The sequence below is a fragment of the Salvelinus alpinus genome, chromosome 2 (assembly GCF_045679555.1).
Source record: "Salvelinus alpinus chromosome 2, SLU_Salpinus.1, whole genome shotgun sequence".
Lineage (NCBI taxonomy): Eukaryota > Metazoa > Chordata > Actinopteri > Salmoniformes > Salmonidae > Salvelinus > Salvelinus alpinus.
The window spans coordinates 83123020-83149093 of NC_092087.1; the positions used below are offsets into that span (position 1 = coordinate 83123020).

The window sequence follows — 26074 nt, forward strand, 5'->3', positions numbered from 1 at the left end:
ACTGTTGCTATAGGCCACCAAGTGCTAACAGTCAGTATCCAAATTATATGTGTGAAATGCTTGATAGTGTATGTGATGTAAACAGAGAGGTCTACTTCCTTGGGCACCTGAATATTGACTGGTTTTCTTCAAGCTGTCCGCTCAAGAGGAAGCTTCTTACTGTAACCAGTGCCTGTAATCTGGCTCAGGTTATTAATCAACCTGCCAGGGTGTTTAGAAACACTACAGGAACAAATAGCGTAAAAGAGATCATACAGAAGATTTTGCCGTGACTCTTATGTGGACGATGTTAAAAATATTTGTTGGTCTGATGTGATTAATTAGAGGATCTAGATGGTGCACTTGATGAATATATGAAATTGCTTCTTCCAATTATTGATCAACATGCACCTGTTAAGAAACTGACTGTTAGAACTGTTAAGGTCCCATGGATTGATGAGGAATTGAAAAACTGTATGGTTGAAAGAGACGGGGCAAAAGGAGTGGCTAATAAATCTGGCTGCACATCTGATTGGCTGACTTACTGCAAATTAAGAAATGATGTGACTAAACTCAACAACAAAAAATAAGAAACTGTATTATGAAGCCAAGATCAATTATATAAAGAATGAAGGAAAACAACTTGAGTAAATTAAATTATGGGCAGAAAGACAAATTCCACTCCATCTTTTATCGAATCAGATGGCTTATTCATCACAAAACCATTTGATGTTGGCAATTATTTTAATGATTACTTCATTGGCAAAGTGGGCAAACTTAGGCAGGAAATTACAACAACGAACAGTGAACCATCGTATTCATGCATAAAAAAACTAATAATAAAAGAAAAGCATTGCAAGTTTTAATTTTGTAAAGTTAGTGTGGTAGAGGTGGAAAAAGTATTGTTAATTATTGTTAACCTCCTGGCATTGACAACTTAGATGGGAAGCTACTGAGGATGGTAGCTGACTCTATAGCCACTCCTATCTGTCATATCTTTAATCTGAGCCTAGAGGAAAGTCTTTGTCCTCAGGCCTGGAGGGAAGCCAAAGTCATTCCGCTACCCAAGAGTGGTAAAGCAGCCTTTACTGGTTCTAACAGCAGACCTATCAGCTTGCTGCCAGCTCTTAGCAAACTGTTGGAACAAATGGTGTTTGACCAAATACAATGCTATTTCTCTGTAAACAAATGGACAACAGACTTTCAGCATGCTTATAGAGCAGGGCACTCAACATGTACTGCACCGACACAAATGACTGATGATTGGTTGAAATAAATTGATAATAAGAAGATCGTGGGAGCTGTACAGTTAGATTTCAGTGCAGCATTTGTGCCACGCCCTGGCCTTAGTTATCTTTGTTTTCTTTATTATTTTAGTTAGGCCAGGGTGTGACATGGGGGATGTTTGTGTGTTTTTGTCATGTCTAGGGTTTTTTTTATGTTTATGGGGCGTTGTCTAGTCTAGGTGTTTGTATGTCTATGGCTGCCTAGATTGGTTCTCAATTAGAGGCAGCTGTTTATCATTGTCTCTGATTGGGAACCATATTTAGGCAGCCATATTCATTGGGTATGTCGTGGGTGATTGTCTATGTGTAAGTTGCCTGTGTCTGCACTTGTCATTATATAGCTTCACGTTCGTTTGTTGTTTTTGTAAGTCTGTTTAAGGATTCTTCGTTTCGTTATAATAAATAGAAGAATGTATTTATATCACGCTGCGCCTTGGTCCTCCTCTCTTCATCCAAACGACGAACGTGACAATTTGATGTTGACCATAACCTGTTGTTGAGAAAACGTATGTGTTATGGCTTTTCAACCTCTGCCATATTGTGGATTCAGAGCTATCTATCTAATAGAACTCAAAGGGTTTTCTTTAATGGAAGCTTCTCTAATGTCAAACATGTAAAGTGGGGTGTACCGCAGGGCAGCTCTCTAGGCCCTACTCTTTTCTATTTTTACCAATGACCTGCCACTGGCATTAAAAAAAGCATGTGTGTCCATGTATTCTGATAATTCAACCATATACGCATCAGCAACCAGTTAATGAAGTCACTGAAACCCTTAACAAAGAGTTGCAGTCTGTTTTGGAATGTGTGGCCATTAATAAACTGGTCCTGAACATCTCTAAAACTAAGAGCATTGTATTTGGTACAAATAATTCCCTAAATTTTAGACCTCAGCTGAATCTGGTAATGAATGCTGTGGCTGTTGAACAAGTTGAGGATACTAAATTAATTGGTGTTACCATAGATTGTAAACTGTCAAGGTCAAAACATATAGATTCAATGGTTGTAAAGATGGGGAGAGGTCTGTCCATAATAAAGAGATGCTCTGCTTTTTTGTCACCACAAGTCCTGCAGGGTCTAGTTTTGTCTTATCTTGATTATTGTCCAGTCATGTGGTCGTGTTCTGCAAGAAAAGACCTAGTTAAGCTTCCGCTGGCCCAGAACAGAGCGGCACGTCTTGCTCTTCATTGTAATCAGAGGGCTGATATAAATACTATGCATGCCAGTCTCTTTTGGCTAAGAGTTGAGGAGAGACTGACTGCATCACTTCTTCTTTTTATAAGAAACATTAATATGTTGAAAATCCCAAATTGTTTCCATAGTCAACTTACACACAGCTCTGACACACACACTTACCCCACCAGACATGCCACTGGGGGTCTTTTCACAGTCCCCAAATCCAGAACAAATTCAAGAAAGTGTCCAGTATTATATAGAGCCGTTATTGTATGGAAATCCCTTCCATCTCATATTGCTCAAATAAACAGCAAACCTGGTTTCAAAAAACAGATAAAGCAACACCTCACGGCACAATGCCTCTCCCCTATTTGACCTAGATAGTTTATGTGTATGTATTGATATGAAGGCTAAGTGTGCCTTTTTTAATTCATGTAGTTCTGTCCTTGAGCTGTTCTTGTCTATTAATGTTCTGTATTACGTCATGTTTCATGTGTTGTGTGGACCCCAGGAAGAGTAGCTGCTGCTTTCACAACAGCTCATGGGGTTCCTAATAAAATACCAAATACCAAAGAGGAGAGGTTAGGTAAAATAGGATTTTGAATGGGAATCAATTGTTTGGTCCCCACAACGAGAGTAAAATAAAGGTGTGAGTGTGTGTTCTCGCGCACATGGGTGTTTTAACTTACCCTGGGGCCTGTTGGGTGTTTTAACTTACCCTGGGGCCTGTTGGGTGTTTTAACTTACCCTGGGTCCTGTTTTCTCCATATAGCCCTCCTTCAGAAAGTTGCGCGTCAACTTGGGCATCAGCTGAAAAATATGATTAAATACAGAGTGATATTGTGTGTGTACTTGTATGCGTCCGTGTGTGTGTGTGTACTCACCTCTGCATCATTAGCCCCTGGGAAGGCCACCTTTAGATAGTGGAGCTGGATGGCCCTTATAGAGTTGAACCAGTCTACTATCTCCTAATGGAGGGATGGAGAGAGAGAGAGAGAGAGGGAGAGGGAGAGGGAGAGGGAGAGGGAGAGAGAGAGAGAGAGAGAGAGAGAGAGAGAGAGAGAGAGAGAGAGAGAGAGAGAGAGAGAGAGAGAGAGAGAGAGAGTAGGAGTGAGCTACCTTACTGAATTGATCCATACACATCCATATAGAGTGACAGACACCCACACACAGCTACCTTGCCGCTGTCGTGGTAGAGGAAGATGTTTCTGGTGCTGTAGTCTTTCAGGTAGGTGATCTGTAGTCCGTTGGGGTTACCTATCTTCTCTGGCTGGAAGGCTGCGTTGATAGAGTCCACCTTGATCACCGCTTTAGGCTCCTTGGCCTGGAGAGAGGGGAGGGAGAGAGAGAGTTAGGGGTGGTGGAGGGAGAGAGAGAGAGTTAGGGTTGGAGAGAGGGGGGGGGGGGGGTTAGGGGTGGTGGAGGGAGAGAGAGAGAGAGTTAGGGTTGGAGAGAGGGGAGGGAGAGAGAGAGTTAGGGGTGGAGAGAGGGGAGGGAGAGAGAGAGTTAGGGGTGGTGAGAGGGGAGGGAGAGAGAGTTAGGGGTGGTGAGAGAGGAGGGAGAGAGAGAGTTATGGGTGGAGAGAGGGGAGGGAGAGAGAGAGTTAGGGGTGGTGAGAGGTGAAGGAGAGAGAGAGTTAGGGGTGGTGAGAGGGGAGGGAGAGAGAGAGTTAGGGGTGGAGAGAGGGGAGGGAGAGAGAGTTAGGGGTGGTGAGAGGTGAAGGAGAGAGAGAGTTAGGGGTGGTGAGAGGGGAGGGAGAGAGAGAGTTAGGGGTGGTGAGAGAGGAGGGAGAGAGAGAGTTATGGGTGGAGAGAGGTGAAGGAGAGAGAGTTAGGGGGTTGAGAGGGGAGGGAGAGAGAGAGTTAGGGGTGGTGAGAGGTGAAGGAGAGAGAGAGTTAGGGGTGGTGAGAGGTGAAGGAGAGAGAGAGTTAGGGGTGGAGAGAGGGGAGGGAGAGAGAGTTAGGGGTGGTGAGAGGGGAGGGAGAGAGAGAGTTAGGGGTGGTGAGAGGGGAGGGAGAGAGAGTTAGGGGTGGTGAGAGGGGAGGGAGAGAGAGAGTTAGGGGTGGAGAGAGGGAAGGGAAAGAGTTAGGGGTGTAGAGAGGGGAGGGAGAGAGTTAGGGGTGGTGAGAGGTGAAGGAGAGAGAGTTAGGGGTGGTGAGAGGGGAGGGAGAGAGAGTTAGGGGTGGTGAGGGGTGAAGGAGAGAGAGAGTTAGGGGTGGTGAGAGGGGAGGGAGAGAGAGTTAGGGGTGGTGGAGGGAGAGAGAGAGAGAGTTAGGGTTGGAGAGAGGGGAGGGAGAGAGAGAGTTAGAGGTGGAGAGAGGGGAGGGAGAGAGAGAGTTAGGGGTGGAGAGAGGTGAAGGAGAGAGAGAGTTAGGGGTGGTGAGAGGTGAAGGAGAGAGAGAGTTAGGGGTGGTGAGAGGGGAGGGAGAGAGAGTTAGGGGTGGTGAGAGGTGAAGGAGAGAGAGTTAGGGGTGGTGAGAGGGGAGGGAGAGAGAGAGTTATGGGTGGAGAGAGGGGAGGGAGAGAGAGAGTTAGGGGTGGAAAGAGGGGAGGGAGAGAGAGAGTTATGGGTGGAGAGAGGGGAGGGAGAGAGAGAGTTAGGGGTGGAGAGAGGGGAGGGAGAGAGAGAGTTAGGGGTGGAAAGAGGGGAGGGAGAGAGTTAGGGGTGGAGAGAGGGGAGGGAGAGAGTTAGGGGTGGTGAGAGGTGAAGGAGAGAGAGTTAGGGGTGGTGAGAGGTGAAGGAGAGAGAGTTAGGGGTGGTGAGAGGTGAAGGAGAGAGAGAGAGTTAAGGGTGGTGAGAGGGGAGGGAGAGAGAGTTAGGGGTGGTGAGAGGTGAAGGAGAGAGAGAGTTAGGGGTGGTGAGAGGTGAAGGAGAGAGAGAGTTAGGGGTGGTGAGAGGGGAGGGAGAGAGAGTTAGGGGTGGTGAGAGGTGAGGGAGAGAGATAGTTAGGGGTGGAGAGAGGGGGATGAAAAGTGGAGGACAGAGAGGTGGTGGAGAACGTTGGAGGGAGGGTAGGGTGGCAGGTAAGGTGTGGATGGGTGACTGAAGGGGGAGTGGAGGTAAGGGGGAGAGAGGGGTAGGGTGCACCCGGAAACTCTCCTGGAGGGTTGTCCACCCGTGGTCTAGGTTTTAGGTGGAGGAGCTGCACATCTTTGTTGACACAAGCACTGCCTTTTTATATTATGAATAATACTTTGCCAACAGTAGTTACTGTATATGCCAAGGACTCATGGGGGGGTTGAATTAGCACTTTAGAAGGAGAACAAATGGGCTCCAACATCTTAAGTGGAACGAACACAAGAGTAACTTCGACAAGTTGGCTTAATCCCCTTTCAAATCCCCAGGAGGCATACCTGGACATCTGATCGACTTCAGAACTCTCCAAGTGAAACCCAATTGGTAGGTTTCCATGAGAACTACAACTAAACACTTCCTCGGCTGACTGTGTAAGTAGGCATTGCCTTCCCCCAGGCAATCGACTCACAGTAGCACCCACACTGCATCACAAACACTCACACATTCACACTCAATCCCCTTCCACTGTTGTAAAATGTGAAAGACTTTGTGGAAGCCAGAAGAGTATTAGACACAAAGTGACTTAAAGTTTAATGTGACAGCTGCAGGACTTAGCACAGGATTTGTCTCTAATTGGTTTAATACTGTTAAACTGAGATAGAGTTGGCAGGTTTTGGTAGCAAAGACACACCGGGAGGGAGGGGGCGGGGGGAGAGTTGTCTGAACTTGCTGTATTGTACCGTGGCAGGTCTTCCTGTGACTCAGTGGTTAGGAAGGTGTGTGTGTTGTGTGTCCTACAGGGTAGGGCAGGCTGCAGAATAGTATCAAAGCTAAAACAGTTTGTCTCAGTATTGGTATGATTATAACAGTGCATTCAGAAAAGTATTCAGACCCCTTGACTTTTTCCACATTTTGTTACGTTACAGCCTTATTCTAAAAAGGATTACATTACTTTTCCCCTTATCAATCTACACACAATACCCCATAATGACAAAGCAAAAACAGTTTTTTATACATGTTTGCAAATATATATAAAAAATTAAACAATATAACACATTTTCATAAGTATTCAGACCCTTTACTCAGTACTTTGTTGAAGCACGTTTGGCAGTGATTACAGCCTCGAGACGTATTGGGTATGACGCTACAGGCTTGGCACACCAGTATTTGGGGAGTTTCTCCTATTCTTCTCTGCAGATCCTCTCAAGGTTGGATGGGGAGCGTCGCTGCACAGCTATTTTCAGGTCTCTCCAGAGATGTTCGATCGCGTTCAAGCCCGGGCTCTGGCTGGGCCACTCTAGGACATTCAGAGACTTGTCCTGAAGCCACATCTGAGTTGTCTTGGCTGTGTGCTTAGGGTCGTTGTCCTGTTAGAAGGTAAACCTTCACCCCAGTCTGAGGTCCTGAGCACTCTGGAGCAGGTTTTCATCAAGGATCTCTCTGTACCTTGCTCCGTTCATCTTTCCCTCGATCCTGACTAGTCTCCCAGTCACTGCCACTGAAAAACATCTCCACAGCATGATGCTGCCACCACCATGCTTCACTACAGGTTTCCTCCAGATGTGACACTTGGCATTCAGACCAGAGCTTCTTGTTTCTCAGGGTCTGAGTCCTTTAGGTGCCTTTTGGCAAACTCCAAGCAGGCTGTCATGTGCATTTTACTGAGGAGCGACTTCCATCTGGCCACTCCACCATAAAGGCCTGATTGGTGGAGTGCTTTAGAGATGGTTGTCCTTCTGGAAGATTCTCCCATCTTCCCAGAGGAACTCATCGGATTCTTGGTTACCTCCCTGACCAAGGCCCTTCTCCACCGATTGCTCAGTTTGGCCGGGTGGCCAGCTGTAGGAAGAGTCTTGGTGGTTCTTAACTTCTTCCATTTTAAGAATGATGGAAGCCACTGTGTTCTTGGGGACCTTCAATGCTGCAGACATTTTTTGGTACCCTTCCCCAGATCTGTGCCTCGACACAATCCTGTCTCGGAGCTCTAAGGACAATTCTTTTGACCTCATAGTTTGGTTTTTGCTCTGACATGCACTGTCAACGATGGGACCTTATATAGACAGGTGTGTACCTTTCTCAATAATGTCCAATCAATTGAATGTACCACAGGTGGACTCCAATCAAGTTGTAGAAACACTTCAAGAAACAGATGTACCTGAGTATCATAGCAACAGGTCTGAATACTTATGTTAATAAGGTATTTCAGTATTTTATTTGTAATGCATTTACAAACATTTTGAAAAACCTGTTTTCGCTTTGTCATTATGGGGTATTGTGTGTAGATTGATGAGGAAACATTTTAATTTAACCCATTTTAGAATAAGTCTGTAACGTAACAAAATGTGAAAAAAAGTAAAGGGGTCTGAATACTCTTCAGGCACTGTATGCTGAAGAGAGCGTTTGTGAGATGAAGACAGCAGTAAATAGTCAGACTTACATCATACTTGGTGAAGTATTTCAGTGTCCCCTCTCTTTCTGAGAGAACGAATCGTCGGTTGAGGAACTGGCCGTTGTCCCGCCCCCTTTTCATCAACATTCCATCCCTCGTTCCTGTCAGTGACACAGTGACAAGCTTCTCATCAGTGCATATCTGTGTGTGTGTGTGTGTGTGTGTGTGTGTGTGTGTGTGTGTGTGTGTGTGTGTGTGTGTGTGTGTCCTCACCCTCCTCATAGGTCCGTTTCTTCCCTTCCCCTGTAAACTCTTTCCTCTCGTACTTCGCTCTGATCCACTGCTCCCTCAAGACCCTGGACACACACACACACACACACACACACACACACACACACACACACACACACACACACACACACACACACACACACACACACACACACACACACACACACACACACACAATTAGAAATCAGGAAAACTTCTCAAAATCCCCAGACAACCAAACTACATGAACGCTCTAGACACAAAACGTATATTAACTAATTATGGTCATTGTGAGAACAGCAGAACAGAGTGTTACAGCGAGTGTTACAGTGAGTGTTACAGTGAGTGTTACAGTGAGTGTTACGGTGAGTGTTTCGGTGAGTGTAACAGTGAGTGTTACAGTGAGTGTTACGGTGAGTGTTACGGTGAGTGTTTCGGTGAGTGTAACAGTGCGTGTTACAGTGAGTGTTATAGTGAGTGTTACAGTGAGTGTTACAGTGAGTGTTATAGTGAGTGTTACGGTGAGTGTTTCGGTGAGTGTTACAGTGAGTGTTATAGTGAGTGTTACAGTGAGTGTTACAGTGAGTGTTATAGTGAGTGTTTCAGTGAGTGTTACAGTGAGTGTTACAGTGAGTGTTATGGATAGTGTTATGGATAGTGTTATGGTGAGTGTTACAGTGAGTGTTATAGTGAGTGTTACAGTGAGTGTTACGGAGAGTGTTATGGTGAGTGTTACAGTGAGTGTTACAGTGAGTGTTATAGTGAGTGTTATAGTGAGTGTTATGGAGAGTGTTATGGTGAGTGTTACAGTGAGTGTTATAGTGAGTGTTACAGTGAGTGTTATGGAGAGTGTTATGGTGAGTGTTACAGTGAGTGTTACAGTGAGTGTTAAAGTGAGTGTTATAGTGAGTGTTATGGAGAGTGTTATGGAGAGTGTTACAGTGAGTGTTATAGTGAGTGTTATAGTGAGTGTTATGGAGAGTGTTATGGTGAGTGTTACAGTGAGTGTTATAGTGAGTGTCACAGTGAGTGTTATAGTGAGTGTTATAGTGAGTGTTATGGTGTTAGTGTGTTACAGTGAGTGTTATAGTGAGTGTTACAGTGAGTGTTATAGTGAGTGTTATAGTGAGTGTTACAGTGAGTGTTACGGTGAGTGTTATAGTGAGTGTTATAGTGAGTGTTATGGTGAGTGTTACAGTGAGTGTTATGGTGAGTGTTATGGTGAGTGTTACAGTGCGTGTTACGGTGAGTGTTATAGTGAGTGTTATAGTGAGTGTTATGGTGAGTGTTATGGTGAGTGTTATGGAGAGCGTTATGGTGAGTGTTACAGTGAGTGTTACAGTGAGTGTTACAGTGAGTGTTATAGTGAGTGTTTCAGTGAGTGTTACAGTGAGTGTTATAGTGAATGTTTCAGTGAGTGTTACATTGAGTGTTTCAGTGAGTGTTACAGTGAGTGTTACGGTGAGTGTTACAGTGAGTGTTACAGTGAGTGTTACAGTGAGTGTTATAGTGAGTGTTACAGTGAGTGTTACGGTGAGTGTTACGGTGAGTGTTATGGTGAGTGTTATAGTGAGTGTTACAGTGTTACAGTGAGTGTTACAGTGAGTGTTACAGTGAGTGTTACAGTGAGTGTTACAGTGAGTGTTACGGTTAGTGTTACAGTGAGTGTTTCAGTGAGTGTTATAGTGAGTGTTACGGTTAGTGTTATGGTGAGTGTTACAGTGAGTGTTACAGTGAGTGTTATAGTGAGTGTTATGGAGAGTGTTATGGTGAGTGTTACAGTGAGTGTTATAGTGAGTGTTACAGTGAGTGTTATAGTGAGTGTTATAGTGAGTGTTACAGTGAGTGTTACGGTGAGTGTTATAGTGAGTGTTATAGTGAGTGTTATGGTGAGTGTTACAGTGAGTGTTATGGTGAGTGTTATGGTGAGTGTTACAGTGCGTGTTACGGTGAGTGTTATAGTGAGTGTTATAGTGAGTGTTATGGTGAGTGTTATGGTGAGTGTTATGGAGAGCGTTATGGTGAGTGTTACAGTGAGTGTTACAGTGAGTGTTACAGTGAGTGTTATAGTGAGTGTTTCAGTGAGTGTTACAGTGAATGTTATAGTGAATGTTTCAGTGAGTGTTACATTGAGTGTTTCAGTGAGTGTTACAGTGAGTGTTACGGTGAGTGTTACAGTGAGTGTTACAGTGAGTGTTACAGTGAGTGTTATAGTGAGTGTTATAGTGAGTGTTACAGTGAGTGTTACGGTGAGTGTTATGGTGAGTGTTATAGTGAGTGTTACAGTGTTACAGTGAGTGTTACAGTGAGTGTTACAGTGAGTGTTACGGTTAGTGTTACAGTGAGTGTTACAGTGAGTGTTTCAGTGAGTGTTATAGTGAGTGTTATGGAGAGTGTTACGGTGAGTGTTACAGTGAGTGTTACAGTGAGTGTTACAGTGAGTGTTACAGTGAGTGTTACGGTGAGTGTTACAGTGAGTGTTACAGTGAGTGTTACGGTTAGTGTTACAGTGAGTGTTAAAGTGAGTGTTACGGTTAGTGTTACAGTGAGTGTTACAGTGAGTGTTTCAGTGAGTGTTATAGTGAGTGTTACGGTTAGTGTTATGGTGAGTGTTACAGTGAGTGTTACAGTGAGTGTTATAGTGAGTGTTTCAGTGAGTGTTTCAGTGAGTGTTTCAGTGAGTGTTACAGTGAGTGTTACGGTGAGTGTTACAGTGAGTGTTACAGTGAGTGTTACAGTGAGTGTTATAGTGAGTGTTACAGTGAGTGTTACGGTGAGTGTTACGGTGAGTGTTAGGTGAGTGGTATAGTGAGTGTTACAGTGTTACAGTGAGTGTTACAGTGAGTGTTACAGTGAGTGTTATTATGAGCATTTGTGAGGCCAGGTGTAGAACAGACACTCTCTGTAGGCCAGGTGTAGAACAGACACTCTCTGTAGGCCAGGTGTAGGACAGATATTCACTGTTGGCCAGGTGTAGAACAGATACTCTCTGATGGCCAGGTAGAGAACAGATACTCTCTGATGGCCAGGTGTAGAACAGATACTCTCTGTAGGCCAGGTGTAGAACAGATACTCTCTGTAGGCCAGGTGTAGAACAGATACTCTCTGTAGGCCAGGTGTAGAACAGATACTCTCTGTAGGCCAGGTGTAGAACAGATACTCTCTGTAGGTCAGCTGTAGAACAGATACTCTCTGTAGGCCAGGTGTAGAACAGACACTCTCTATAGGCCAGGTGTAGAACAGATACTCTCTGTAGGCCAGGTGTAGAACAGACACTCTCTGTAGGCCAGGTGTAGAACAGATACTCTCTGTAGGCCAGGTGTAGAACAGATACTCTCTGATGGCCAGGTGTAGAACAGATACTCTCTGATGGCCAGGTGTAGAACAGACACTCTCTATAGGCCAGGTGTAGAACAGATACTCTCTGTAGGCCAGGTGTAGAACAGATACTCTCTGTAGGCCAGGTGTAGAACAGATACTCTCTGTAGGCCAGGTGTAGAACAGATACTCTCTGTAGGCCAGGTGTAGAACAGATACTCTCTGTAGGCCAGGTGTAGAACAGATACTCTCTGTTGGCCAGGTGTAGAACAGATACTCTCTGTAGGCCAGGTATAGAACAGATACTCTCTGTAGGCAAGGTGTGGAACAGATACTCTCTGTAGGCCAGGTGTGGACAGATATTCTCTATAGGCCAGGTGTAGAACAGATACTCTCTGTAGGCCAGGTGTAGAACAGATACTCTCTGTAGGCCAGGTGTAGAACAGATACTCTCTATAGGCCAGGTGTAGAACAGATACTCTCTGTAGGCCAGGTGTAGAACAGATACTCTCTGTAGGCCAGGTGTGGACAGATATTCTCTATAGGCCAGGTGTAGAACAGATACTCTCTGTAGGCCAGGTGTAGAACAGATACTCTCTGTAGGCCAGGTGTAGAACAGATACTCTCTATAGGCCAGGTGTAGAACAGATACTCTCTGTAGGCCAGGTGTAGAACAGATACTCTCTGTAGGCCAGGTGTGGACAGATATTCTCTATAGGCCAGGTGTAGAACAGATACTCTCTGTAGGCCAGGTGTAGAACAGATACTCTCTGTAGGCCAGGTGTAGAACAGATATTCTCTATAGGCCAGGTGTAGAACAGATATTCTCTGTAGGCCAGGTGTAGAACAGATACTCTCTGTAGGCCAGGTGTAGAACAGATATTCTCTATAGGCCAGGTGTAGAACAGATACTCTCTGTAGGCCAGGTGTATAACAGATATTCTCTATAGGCCAGGTGTAGAACAGATATTCTCTGTAGGCCAGGTGTAGAACAGATACTCTCTGTAGGCCAGGTGTAGAACAGATACTCTCTGTAGGCCAGGTGTAGAACAGATACTCTCTGTAGGCCAGGTGTAGAACAGATACTCTCTGTAGGCCAGGTGTAGAACAGATACTCTCTGTAGGCCAGGTGTAGAACAGATACTCTCTGTTGGCCAGGTGTAGAACAGATACTCTCTGTAGGCCAGGTATAGAACAGATACTCTCTGTAGGCAAGGTGTGGAACAGATACTCTCTGTAGGCCAGGTGTGGACAGATATTCTCTATAGGCCAGGTGTAGAACAGATACTCTCTGTAGGCCAGGTGTAGAACAGATACTCTCTGTAGGCCAGGTGTAGAACAGATACTCTCTATAGGCCAGGTGTAGAACAGATACTCTCTGTAGGCCAGGTGTAGAACAGATACTCTCTGTAGGCCAGGTGTGGACAGATATTCTCTATAGGCCAGGTGTAGAACAGATACTCTCTGTAGGCCAGGTGTAGAACAGATACTCTCTGTAGGCCAGGTGTAGAACAGATACTCTCTGTAGGCCAGGTGTAGAACAGATACTCTCTGTAGGCCAGGTGTAGAACAGATACTCTCTGTAGGCCAGGTGTGGACAGATATTCTCTATAGGCCAGGTGTAGAACAGATACTCTCTGTAGGCCAGGTGTAGAACAGATACTCTCTGTAGGCCAGGTGTAGAACAGATATTCTCTATAGGCCAGGTGTAAAACAGATATTCTCTGTAGGCCAGGTGTAGAACAGATACTCTCTGTAGGCCAGGTGTAGAACAGATATTCTCTATAGGCCAGGTGTAGAACAGATACTCTCTGTAGGCCAGGTGTAGAACAGATATTCTCTATAGGCCAGGTGTAGAACAGATATTCTCTGTAGGCCAGGTGTAGAACAGATACTCTCTGTAGGCCAGGTGTAGAACAGATATTCTCTATAGGCCAGGTGTAGAACAGATATTCTCTGTAGGCCAGGTGTAGAACAGATACTCTCTGTAGGCCAGGTGTAGAACAGATACTCTCTGTAGGCCAGGTGTAGAACAGATACTCTCTGTAGGCCAGGTGTAGAACAGATACTCCCTGTAGGCCAGGTGTAGAACAGATATTCTCTGTAGGCCAGGTGTAGAACAGATATTCTCTGTAGGCCAGGTATAGAACAGATATTCTCTGTAGGCCAGGTGTAGAACAGATACTCTCTGTAGGCCAGGTGTAGAACAGTGGTAACTAAGCTTAGGTCTGACTTCTACACCTGTTTCTCTGCGGAGCTGCTTTAAACACAGTGATCATGTGAATAGTGTGGTGTGTCTGTGTTGTTTGTAGAGAGAGAGAGAGAGTGTCTGTGTGCATGGATGTCTGTGTGAGTCCTTCCTAAGAGCTGCCTAATTGTCCCCTTCCAGCAGACAGAGATACAGGGGCTTCTATAAACCTCTGAACTGAGAGTGAGAGGGATGGAGGGGAGAGAGAGCGAGAGGGATGGAGGGAAGAGAGAGCGAGAGGGATGGAGGCAAGAGAGAGCGAGAAGGATGGAGGGAAGAGAGAGCGAGAAGGATGGAGGGAAGAGAAAGCGAGAGGGATGGAGGGAAGAGAGAGCGAGAGGGATGGAGGGAAGAGAGAGCGAGAAGGATGGAGTGAAGAGAGAGCGAGAAGGATGGAGGGAGGGAAGGGAGAGACAGAGAGAGAGAGAGAGAGAGAGAGAGAGAGAGAGAGAGAGAGAGAGAGAGAGAGAGAGAGAGAGAGAGAGAGAGAGAGAGAGAGAGAGAGAAGGATGAGACAGCAGTAGGAGACAGGGTCCGTCTGTACCACAGCACTGGGCCTGACCTCACGAGGCTCAGAGTCAGAGCACACTACTGACACCACTGTACCACAGCACTGGGCCTGACCTGACGAGGCTCAGAGTCAGAGCACACTACTGATACCACTGTACCACAGCACTGGGCCTGACCTCACGAGGCTCAGAGTCAGAGCACACTACTGACACCACTGTACCACAGCACTGGGCCTGACCTCACGAGGCTCAGAGTCAGAGCACACTACTGATACCACTGTACCACAGCACTGGGCCTGACCTCACGAGGCTCAGAGTCAGAGCACACTACTGACACCACTGTACCACAGCACTGGGCCTGACCTCACGAGTCTCAGAGTCAGAGTACACTACTGATACCACTGTACCACAGCACTGGGCCTGACCTCACGAGGCTCAGAGTCAGAGCACACTACTGATACCACTGTACCACAGCACTGGGCCTGACCTCACGAGGCTCAGAGTCAGAGTACACTACTGATACCACTGTACCACAGCACTGGGCCTGACCTCACGAGACTCAGAGTCAGAGCACACTACTGACACCACTGTACCACAGCACTGGGCCTGACCTGACGAGGCTCAGAGTCAGAGCACACTACTGATACCACTGTACCACAGCACTGGGCCTGACCTCACGAGGCTCAGAGCACACTACTGATACCACTGTACCACAGCACTGGGCCTGACCTCACGAGGCTCAGAGTCAGAGTACACTACTGATACCACTGTACCACAGCACTGGGCCTGACCTCACGAGGCTCAGAGTCAGAGCACACTACTGATACCACTGTACCACAGCACTGGGCCTGACCTCACGAGGCTCAGAGTCAGAGCACACTACTGATACCACTGTACCACAGCACTGGGCCTGACCTCACGAGGCTCAGAGTCAGAGCACACTGCTGATACCACTGTACCACAGCACTGGGCCGGACCTCACGAGGCTCAGAGTCAGAGCACACTACTGATACCACTGTACCACAGCACTGGGCCTGACCTCACGAGGCTCAGAGTCAGAGCACACTACTGATACCACTGTACCACAGCACTGGGCCTGACCTCACGAGGCTCAGAGTCAGAGCACACTACTGATACCACTGTACCACAGCACTGGACCTGACCTCACGAGTCTCAGAGTCAGAGTACACTACTGATACCACTGTACCACAGCACTGGGCCTGACCTCACGAGGCTCAGAGTCAGAGTACACTACTGATACCACTGTACCACAGCACTGGGCCTGACCTGACGAGGCTCAGAGTCAGAGTACACTACTGACACCACTGTACCACAGCAGTTCACAATGATCTAACAAGCAGGGAGAGTTTTGATCATACTTGATGGAAACAGCACATTTTCTGTAACAACGTGGAATTAATAAATAAACATTCATCCATATTACGGCAAATTCCCAGATCAGGTTGAATTCTATCACTCCAGTGTGTGTGTGTGTGTGTACGTGTGTGTGTGTGTGTGTGTGTGTGTGTGTGTGTGTGTGTGTGTGTGTGTGTGTGTGTGTGTGTGTGTGTGTGTGTGTGTGTGTGTGTGTGTGTACGTCTGTGTGTGTGTGTGTGTACGTGTGTGTGTGTGTGTGTGTGTGTGTGTGTGTGTGTGTGTGTGTGTGTGTGTGTGTGTGTGTGTGTGTGTGTGTGTGTGTGTGTGTGTGTGTGTGTGTGTGTGTGTGTGTGCGTGTGAGTGTGTGTGTGTGTGTGTGTGTGTGTGTGTGTGTGTGTGTGTGTGTGTGTGTGTGTGTGTGTGTGTGTGTGTGTGTGTGTGTGTGTGTGTGAGTGTACTATGTGACATTTGGCAGCAAGGAGAATGTGAAGTGTTCATTAACATTAGAGCTGGGATCAGTGTACAGCTTCAGAGACAAAGAGAAGCACTCTCCCTCTTTCCTCTCTCTCCCTCCTCCCTCCCTCCATCTCTTCAGACACAACCGCCCATGTCAAGTACTGCAATCAGACAGACTACATAATAACCAGATGGGAGGTGCGTTTATGCGTGTGTGTGTGTGTGTGGGTGTGTGTCCATGCTGAGTGCTGTCTGATGACTGCTGGGAAGCCCAGAGAGCTGATGAAAGGATTAGCGTTGCTGATTACGAGACGAAGACGAGACGACAGTGAGACGAAGCTGACGAGACAAGCCATCGGTCCTAGCGTGAGATAAACACTTGACAGTCAACAACACACGACACGCATTCAAACAAACCATCACACACACAGACAACATCAGCTATCTCTGACACTCATTAAAACATAACAGAAGGATTCCAGACAGTTCCAAGATGACCTGCCACATAACAGAAGGATTCCAGACAGTTCCAAGATGACCTGCCACATAACAGAAGGATTCCAGACAGTTCCAAGATGACCTGCCACATAACAGAAGGACTCCAGACAGTTCCAAGATGACCTGCCACATAACAGAAGGACTCCAGACAGTTCCAAGATGACCTGCCACATAACAGAATGTTGTGTGTCTAAAACCCTGGTGAAAGGGGCCGAGACACAAACACACGGACACCTGAGACTGTTGTTACTATTTCTGTCACGCTGGTATGAACGAGTCGGGAGACAGGCGCAGGAATGCACAGGCGCAGGAATGATTCAGACACAGTTGCCCTAGAGCACACAAAAAACTATACATACCTCGGCCTAAACATCAGCGCCACAGGTAACTTCCACAAAGCTGTGAACGGTCTGAGAGACAAGGCAAGAAGGGCATTCTATCCCATCAAAAGGAAAATAAACTTCGACATACCAATTAGGATCTGGCAAAAAAATACTTGAATCAGTTATAGAACCGCTTGCCCTTTATGGTTGTGAGGTCTGGGGTCCGCTCACCAACCAAGAATTCACAAAATGGGACAAACACCAAATTGAGACTCTGCATGCAGAATTCTGCAAAAATATCCTCGATGTACAACGTAAAACACCAAATAATGCCTGCAGTGCAGAATTAGGTCGATGCCCAGTAATGATCAAAATCCAGAAAAGAGACTTTAAATTCTACAACCACCTAAAAGGAAGCTATTCCCAAACCTTCCATAACAAAGCCATCACCTACAGAGAGATGAACCTGGAGAAGAGTCCCCTAAGCAAGCTGGTCCTGGGGCTCTGTTCACAAACACACCCCACAGAGCCCCAGGATAGCAACACAATTAGACCCAACAAAATCACAAGAAAACAAAAAGATAATTACTTGACACATTGGAAAGAATTAACAAAAAAACAGAGCAAACTAGAATGCTATTTGGCCCTAAACAGAGAGTACACAGTGGCAGAATACCTGACCACTGTGACTGACCCAAACGTAAGGAAAGCTTTGACTATGTACAGACTCAGTGAGCATTGCCTTACTATTGAGAAAGGCCGCCGTAGGCAGACCTGGCTCTCAAGAGAAGACAGGCTATGTGCACACTGCCCACAAAATGAGGTGGAAACTGAGCTGCACTTCCTAACCTCCTGCCAAATGTATGACCATATTAGAGAGACATATTTCCCCCAGATTACACAGACCCACAAAGAATTAGAAAACAAATATGATTTTGATAAACTCCCATATCAACTGGGTAAAAAACCACAGTGTACCATCACAGCAGCAAGATTTGTGACCTGTTGCCAGAGTGAGTGAGTGAGAGAGAGAGAGAGAGAGAGAGAGAGAGAGAGAGAGAGAGAGAGAGAGAGAGAGAGAGAGAGAGAGAGAGAGAGAGAGAGAGAGAGAGAGAGAGAGAGAGAGAGATAGAGACAGAGACAGAGACAGAGACAGAGACAGAGACAGAGAGAGAGAGAAAGTGGGAAATAATGGGTAAAAAACCACAGTGTACCATCACAGCAGCAAGATTTGTGACCTGTTGCCAGAGTGAGTGAGTGAGTGAGAGAGAGAGAGAGAGAGAGAGAGAGAGAGAGAGAGAGAGAGAGAGAGAGAGAGAGAGAGAGAGAGAGAGAGACAACACTGTATATATATAATATAACATTTGTAATGTCTTTATTGTTTTGAAACCTCTGTATGTGTAATGTTTACTGTTAATTTGTATTGTTTATTTCACTTTTGTATAATATCTACCTCACTTGCTTTGGCAATGTTAACACATGTTTCCCATTCCAATAAAGCCCCTTGAATTGAATTGAATTGAATTGAGAGAGAGAGAGAGAGAGAGAGAGAGAGAGAGAGAGAGAGAGAGAGAGAGAGAGAGAGAGAGAGACAGAGACAGAGAGACAGAGAAAGTGGGAAATAATGAACAAGGAAACATATCCTATAACTAGTGTAAAACACATGACTGAAACTCAATGATTCCTCATCCTACACATTAAACATCACAGGAAATCAACCTCTGATCTTAATATGGAACGTATTACAATGTGCCCTTCATCCTAATGTCTTTCTAATGGATTTATCATGATACAGAATAGACAGTGTGTGTGTGTGTGTGTGTGTGTGTGTGTGTGTGTGTGTGTGTGTGTGTGTGTGTGTGTGTGTGTGTGTGTGTGTGTGTGTGTGTGTGTGTGTGTGTGTGTGTGTGTGTGTGTGTGTGTGTGTGTTCCTTTCAGTATCCTGACTTAGCCAGCGCCTCTTTGCCACGAGTCCCCAAAAATATCCCCCTCATCACAATGTCATTATTACAATGGTCACGTTGCCATGGTCACCACACACACACGCACACACATACCCCACACAGGCACACTTACTGGCAGTCTTTGTGGGTAGGTTTGTAGTAGTAGACAGGAACAACCGCCTCATATCTCTGCTTCATCAATTCGTTCCCATTCTCCGCCATGAACTGAAACACACACACACACACGCACGCACCCACCCACCCACGCACCCACGCACGCACGCACACACACACACGCACGCACACACACAAAGAAAGAGAGAAGTTGAGAGAGACAGAACTGACGGGCGGGTGAGTCATGATTGCATGTGTCATACCATGTATTAGCTAGACACAGACAATTCCTTCCAACATTTGAGTGGATTGTTTTGTATGTGATACATGCAGCATAACCTTTCATTTTCTACAGGATAATGTCCTATTCTTCAGACAGAGGATGGAACAAAGCCTGTCTGAAATCATTTCATGTTCATATCAGGTTCATCACTGAGTTATGACTCAGTCATAAATGACTATGTATAGTCATGGATTCAGACCTGGGTTCAAATACTATTTAAAATCTTTCAAATACTTTGAGCGCCGGCTCTAGCCTGCCTGGAGTGACAGATGGGCGGGGTTTGCCATTTTGGGACTACTCTATCGGTCTGATAAGCCAGGCAAGCTCAATCAAGCACAGATAAAGCATTTGAAATGATTTAAAATAGTACTGAACCCAGAGTCGATTGGATTTGAAGAAATGTACGTGAGAGAATATTCCCATTTTGGGGAATTTTGGTGAGCAGCTCACCTTTACGTCCTGGTCTTCCCAGCGGGAGAGGCTGAGGGATTTGACCTTCATTCCGATGTAGGGAATATTCCTGTGGATCCCGGAACATTGAACACAGATGAACACTCCTAAGGAACAGGAGCCCCAACTAGGATCTGATGGAGGGATGGATGGAGGCAAGGAGGGAGAGAGAGAGAGAGAGAGAGTAAGAACAGAGCACAACAGAGGGAGGTATGTGGTTTCATTGGGAGTTTGTGGTACTAGATCAAATGGAATACCTTTAGAAAAACCGACATTTCACATAGAAAAAAAGTGGAATGCTTGCTTTGACCTTTGTCCTCTTGAGCAAGGAGCAGATTCTCTGTAAAGATCCAATGATAAGGTGTATAGGACGTACAACAACATACCACACTACAACTCAGTACAAAGTGCTGGACCACATACCTTCAGAGCAGATATGAAGGCAGTCAGGGAAGATAAAACTTACATTTGATTTAACATTTCTACTGAATGTCTTCCCTCTCCCTCGATTGGCTCATACCTGTGTTTACTTTAGCTTGACCACACCCATCTTATCTACCTGACACAGCCTGGTGCAGGGCCAGCTACCAACCCACGGAGTGTGTATATCTTTAACCTACTACACCGTTTTATCCCCTATGACAAAGTCAGCGTAGGCCACAGAAACCCTGCGTTGGTCTACATTGCGGTAGGCCTAGACCTATAGGTCTGTTCTGTTGGAAGTGATCCGGTAGCCTACAGTGGTGTTAACCTACACAATGTCTTACTGCTGTTCCCTTTCATATCCTACTTTCTTTCATTCTGATAATCACATGATGACATCTGGAGCGCTGAGTATGTTTCACATCTAGATGTGTCTGAATAACCAACTCATCTCAGACTGTGGGGGAATCAAATTCAAAAAGATTGGAATGCTACTTAAAAATGCATGTTATTGCCCTGTGTATTGGGACCTTTCGGTACTAAACTGGCCTATTCCCCATACATAGATTACATTTTATGAGTGACTTCACGAGTGACTTGGCAGATGCCAATATGTGTGAGTGTAGTCAGTGCATGTGTTGTCCAGGGAGTACTGCAGTATCCAGCATCTGCCCAGTATTCTTCTGTCCTCATGCCATGACACTGACAAATAGCTAACAAAATGGCTACACAGACTATGTTGACCTTTGTTTTTTGTTCTTATTTTTGTACTGTCTCTTAAGCACCCTCACAGGGCCCTACACACTACACACACTGATGCTCCAACACACACACAACCTTTACTAACAACACGCCACTGACTTTGAGTAAAGCCAATGTGTCTATGTATGTGGATGACTCAACACTATTGACGTCAGCTACTACAGAGAGTGAAATCACTGCAACACTTAATGAAGAGCTGCAGTTAGTTTCAGAATGGGTGGCAGGGAATAAGTTAGCGCTAAATATTTTAAAAACTAAAAGCATTGTATTTGGGACAAATCACTCACTAAACCCTAGACCTCAAATAAATATTGTAGTCAGTGGTGTGGAAATTGAGAAAGTTGAGGTGACTAAACTGCTTGGAGTAACACTGGATTGTAAACTGTCATGGTCAAAACATGTTGAAACAACAGTAGCTAAGATGGGTAGAAGTCTGTCCATAATAAAGTGCTGCTCTACCTTCTTAACAACACTATCAACAAGGCAGGTCCTACAGACTCTAGTTTTGTAGCACCTGGACTACTGCTCAGTAGTGTTGCCAGGTGCCACAAAGAGGGACCTGGGAAAATTACAATTGCTTCAGAAAAGGCAGCACGGCCCTTGGATGTACAAGGAGTAGAGGTCGACCGAATATGATTTTTCAAAGCCGATACCGATTATTGGAGGACCAAAAAAAGCCGATACCGATTAATCGGCCGATTTTTATATATTTATTTGTAATAATGACAATTACAACAATACTGAATGAACACTTTTATTTTTACTTAATACGTGTAATACATCAATAAAATCAATTTAGCCTCAAATAAATAATGAAACATGTTCAATTTGGTTTAAATAATGCAAAAACAAAGTATTGGAGAAGAAAGTAAAAGTGCAATATGTGTCATGTAAAAAAGCTAATGTTTAAGTTCCTTGCTCAGAACATGAGAACATATGAAAGCTGGTGGTTCCTTTTAACATGAGTCTTCAATATTCCCAGGTAAGAAGTTTTAGGTTGTTGTTTTGATAGGAATTATAGGACTATTTCTCTCTATACCATTTGTATTTCATATACCTTTGACTATTGGATGTTCTAATAGGTACTTTAGTATTGCCAGCCTAATCTCGGGAGTTGATAGGCTTGAAGTCATAAACAGCGCAATGCTTGAAGCACAGAGAAGAGCTGCTGGCAAACGTGGGAAAGTGCTGTTTGAATGAATGTTTACGAGCCTGTTGCTGCCTACCACCGCTCAGACTGCTCTATCAAATCATAGACTTAATTATAATATAATGACACACAGAAATACGAGCCTTAGGTCATTAATATGATCAAATTCGTAAACTATCATTTCGAAAACCAAACGTTTATTCTTTCAGTGAAATACGAAACCAAAAATGCCGATTACCGATTGTTATGAAAACATTGAAATCGGATCTAATTAATCGGCCATTCCGATTAATCGGTCGACCTCTAACACAGAGAGTTAATATTAATAATATACATGTCAGTCTCTCCTGGCTGAAAGTGGGGGAGAGATTGACTTCATCACTACTTGTTTTTATGAGAGGTATTGACAAGCTGAATGTACAGAGCTGTCTGTTTAAACTACTAGCACACAGCTCAGACACCCATACATACCCCACAAGACATGCCACCAGAGGTCTCTTCACAGTCCCCATGTCCAGAACAGACTATGGGAGGCACACAGTACTACATAGAGCCATGACTACATGGAACTCTATTCCACATCAAGTAACTGACGCAAGCAGTAAAATTAGATTTAAAAAACAGATTAAAAAAAACACCTTATGGAACAGCGGGGACTGTGAAGCAACACAAACATTGGCACAGACACATGCATACACACACACGATAACATACGCACTATATATACACATGGATTTAGTACTGTAGATATGTGGTAGTGGTGGAACAGGGGCCTGAGGGCACACAGTGTGTTGTGAAATCTGTGAATATATTGTAATGTATTTAAAATTGCATAAACTGCCTTCATTTTGCTGGACCCCAGGAAGAGTAGCTGCTGCTTTGTCAGCAGCTAATGGGGATCCACAATAAATACAAATACACTCACTCCCTCATTTACTCACACACACATAACATATACACACATTTATAGACTACACACACCCACTCGGATACAATCATTACATACGCTGCTGCTGCTCTGTTAATCATATATCCTGATGCCTAGTGACCTTACCCCTATACATATCTACCTATATAGATCCAGTATCTCTGTACATTATAATATGGTACTGGTACTGACCCTGTATATAGTATGTTTACCCCTATACATATCTACCTCTATAGATCCAGTATCCCTGTACATTATAATATGGTACTGACCCTGTATATAGTATGTTTACCACTATACACATCTACCTCTATAGATCCAGTATCTCTGTACATTATAATATGGTACTGGAACTGACTCTGTATATAGTATGTTTACCACTATACATATCTACCTCTATAGATCCAGTATCCCTGTACATTATAATATGGTACTGATACTGACCCTGTTTAAAGTATGTTTACCCCTATACACATCTACCTATATAGATCCAGTATCTCTGTACATTATAATATGGTACTGGTACTGACCCTGTATATAGTATGTTTACCCCTATACATATCTACCTCTATAGATCCAGTATCCCTGTACAGTATAATATGGTACTGACCCTGTATATAGTATGTTTACCCCTATACACATCTACCTCTATAGATCCAGTATCTCTGTACATTATAATATGGTACTGGTACTGACCCTGTATATAGTATGTTTACCCCTATACACATCTACCTCTATAGATCCAGTATCTCTGTACATTATAATATGGTACTGACCCTGTATATAGTATGTTTACCCCTATACATATCTACCTCTATAGATCCAGTATCCCTGTACATTATAATATTGTACTGACTCTGGATATAGTATTCTTACCCATATACACATCTACCTCTATAGATCCAGTATCTCTGTACATTATAATATTGTACTGACTCTGGATATAGTATTCTTACCCATATACATATCCATACATAAATATCTTGCCTCCCTGCCTTTGACAACGTGGGCACTGCTTATCACAGATAGGCATCAGCGCTCACCTAAAAAGCCCATAATTATGCCATTGGTTAAAATATGTCATTGTTTTTGGGCAGAATTATGTGAGGTCTTATGTGTTGTTGGGGGTGGGTCTTGGTCAGTTTAGCTCAGAAAATGCCACCCTCGCCAATCTCCATGCATAGGCGGCCACCTAATCCTGCTTAATGAGCGGGCCGGAGTTGCGCCGAAAATCCCCCCCCTGCCAGAATTCTCCCCCCCCCGTCCCGTTCTTCACTGCTGCGACTTGTTTGCTAGTTGACATTTCTGCTCTTCACTCCGTTGTCAGTTTAGCCTACATTACATTTCACTGATCTTAGTAGCGGAAAGCATTTTTGTCTGCAGTTTTCGAGTTTGGCTATTTGTTTCAAGTGTATGTGGCGGTTCTAGCTTGTATGGCGCCCTGGGAGAACTCCCCCTTCAACGCCCGCCCGTAACCCGGGGCGGCAAGATGCCGCTCTACTCCCTCCTCTATGTTTAATATAACACACATACACGAATGATTAATTTCGGTTGCCATCCTGACGTGAAGTTTGTTCTATAGAAAGTATTTGACTCTGGTGTGTGCCACAGAAAGTATTTGACTCGAGCCACAAAATTAAGGAAATTAGAAGGGGGGGGGGTCTGGCAGGGGGGAGATTTTCGGCACAACACCTGTTCAGCTCCTAACCTTAACCCCTAACAAATAGAGCTGGGTAACGTTAGCCACAACAAATTGGAATTCGTAACATGTCATAAGTTTAGCAAATTCGTAAAATATTGTACGAATTGCATTTCAGAACGAATTGCAATTCGTAACATATCATACGAAATGGAGACGGACATCCACAAATGAATACGAAACATAACATACTAAATGGTGTTTCGTATTTAAGTACAGCATAATATGAACTGCTCTGAGACCCCGTTTCAGACTGAAGCCCACAGAAATACATACTTCTGGAAACAATACGCTTACTTTTTGCACCGTTAGGCTGAACCAACGTCTCGTGTAAGGCCAGATTCTGGTTCACCGTTAGGCTGAACCAACGTCTCGTGTAAGGCCAGATTCTGGTTCACAGTTAGGCTGAACCAACGTCTCGTGTAAGGCCAGATTTTGGTTCACCGTTAGGCTGAACCAACGTCTCGTGTAAGGCCAGATTCTGGTGCACCGGTAGGTTACAAATGAAAAGTCGATTTAAAATGCAAGTAGGCCTATTCTGCTCCTAAATTTCCCAGAGCAACTCAAATAGGCCTAAAATAGGCTAAACGTATTTTTCTACCTATACATGTCAGGGCCTGTTGCATGCCAACTCCCACCCTCTCATCTAGAACGTCTAGGCAAGAAGGTTATTTGCAGCAAAGCTATAACATCAGTAGCACATTTCAATTTACCAGGCGCGCCACAGTCTGCGCATGCGTCGTTCCCTGGCTTTTGAATGATCTCTTTCAAGAGACGACAAACTCTCTCGTTCCCAGGCATTTCCAATCGTTTAAATCAGTCCTGACAACCGAAAAATCACAGCATAAAAGTGTGTCTTCGGGTGGGTCCTCGGCTCCCTACACACGCAGGCAGTAGCCTAGACACGAGAGGATGAGGTATGCCAGACTCAACTGAAAGAAGAAGGAAAATAACCTCCACTCAAATCGATTCTTCCGTTCGGTCCATTCACTTGCATGGTTCTCACCGCCCAACTTGAGTTTTGTGAGAACTCCCTGTCCTTGATAAAAAGGATTTGTCACAACTTGTTGGTGGTTGAGCCTCTCTCTCCGACACCTTTCCCGAGAGGGTGTGTGTGAGGGGAGGGAGCCTAACCTACACTCGGAAGTGAACTGCTGGTTTTGTTCAGACTTGCTGTTCCGCATAATTGTAGGGTGCTCAATCAGATAACAAAATTACTGTTCTCTAAAGGTTGTAGTACCACATTCCACCGCTAGATGGTAGCAGTCCACCAGCAAGGAAAAGTCAGCGCATAGCTCAGTAGCGCTTCAAGGAAACCAAATAATGTTGAGTGTCTGTGGATCTGTTGTGCTTTTAAGTCGATGTTTCGTATTGAGTGTAAGCTATTTACAGGACCTTGTACTCTATATTGCTCCTCTGAGCTGTCCTTGCACCCTATCGATCGACACGTGTGGTCAGAAGGTGTGTGTGTGTGTGTTTG

The 26074-nt window shown here is 44.8% G+C and overlaps 1 protein-coding gene across 3 annotated transcripts in view; it reads right to left on the reverse strand.

Annotated features, from left to right (window-relative positions):
* The window catches only part of LOC139567964 (arf-GAP with dual PH domain-containing protein 1), a 34713-nt gene extending 8969 nt beyond the window's left edge, over positions 1-25744 (reverse strand). Inside the window, exons 1-8 of one of the 3 annotated variants that reach the window (XM_071389607.1) lie at positions 25549-25744; positions 19633-19766; positions 18919-19010; positions 8117-8199; positions 7892-8004; positions 3616-3762; positions 3323-3406; positions 3186-3248 (exon numbers count right to left, since the gene is read on the reverse strand). In XM_071389607.1, coding sequence (XP_071245708.1) covers positions 3186-3248; positions 3323-3406; positions 3616-3762; positions 7892-8004; positions 8117-8199; positions 18919-19010; positions 19633-19766; positions 25549-25591 — 759 coding nt within the window. In that variant the 5' untranslated portion in view covers positions 25592-25744. Of the gene's footprint in view, positions 1-3185; positions 3249-3322; positions 3407-3615; positions 3763-7891; positions 8005-8116; positions 8200-18918; positions 19011-19632; positions 19767-25307 lie in introns of all 3 variants that reach the window. The other 2 variants (XM_071389606.1, XM_071389608.1) reach the window with 2 other exon arrangements.
* Positions 25745-26074: the final 330 nt, after the last annotated feature.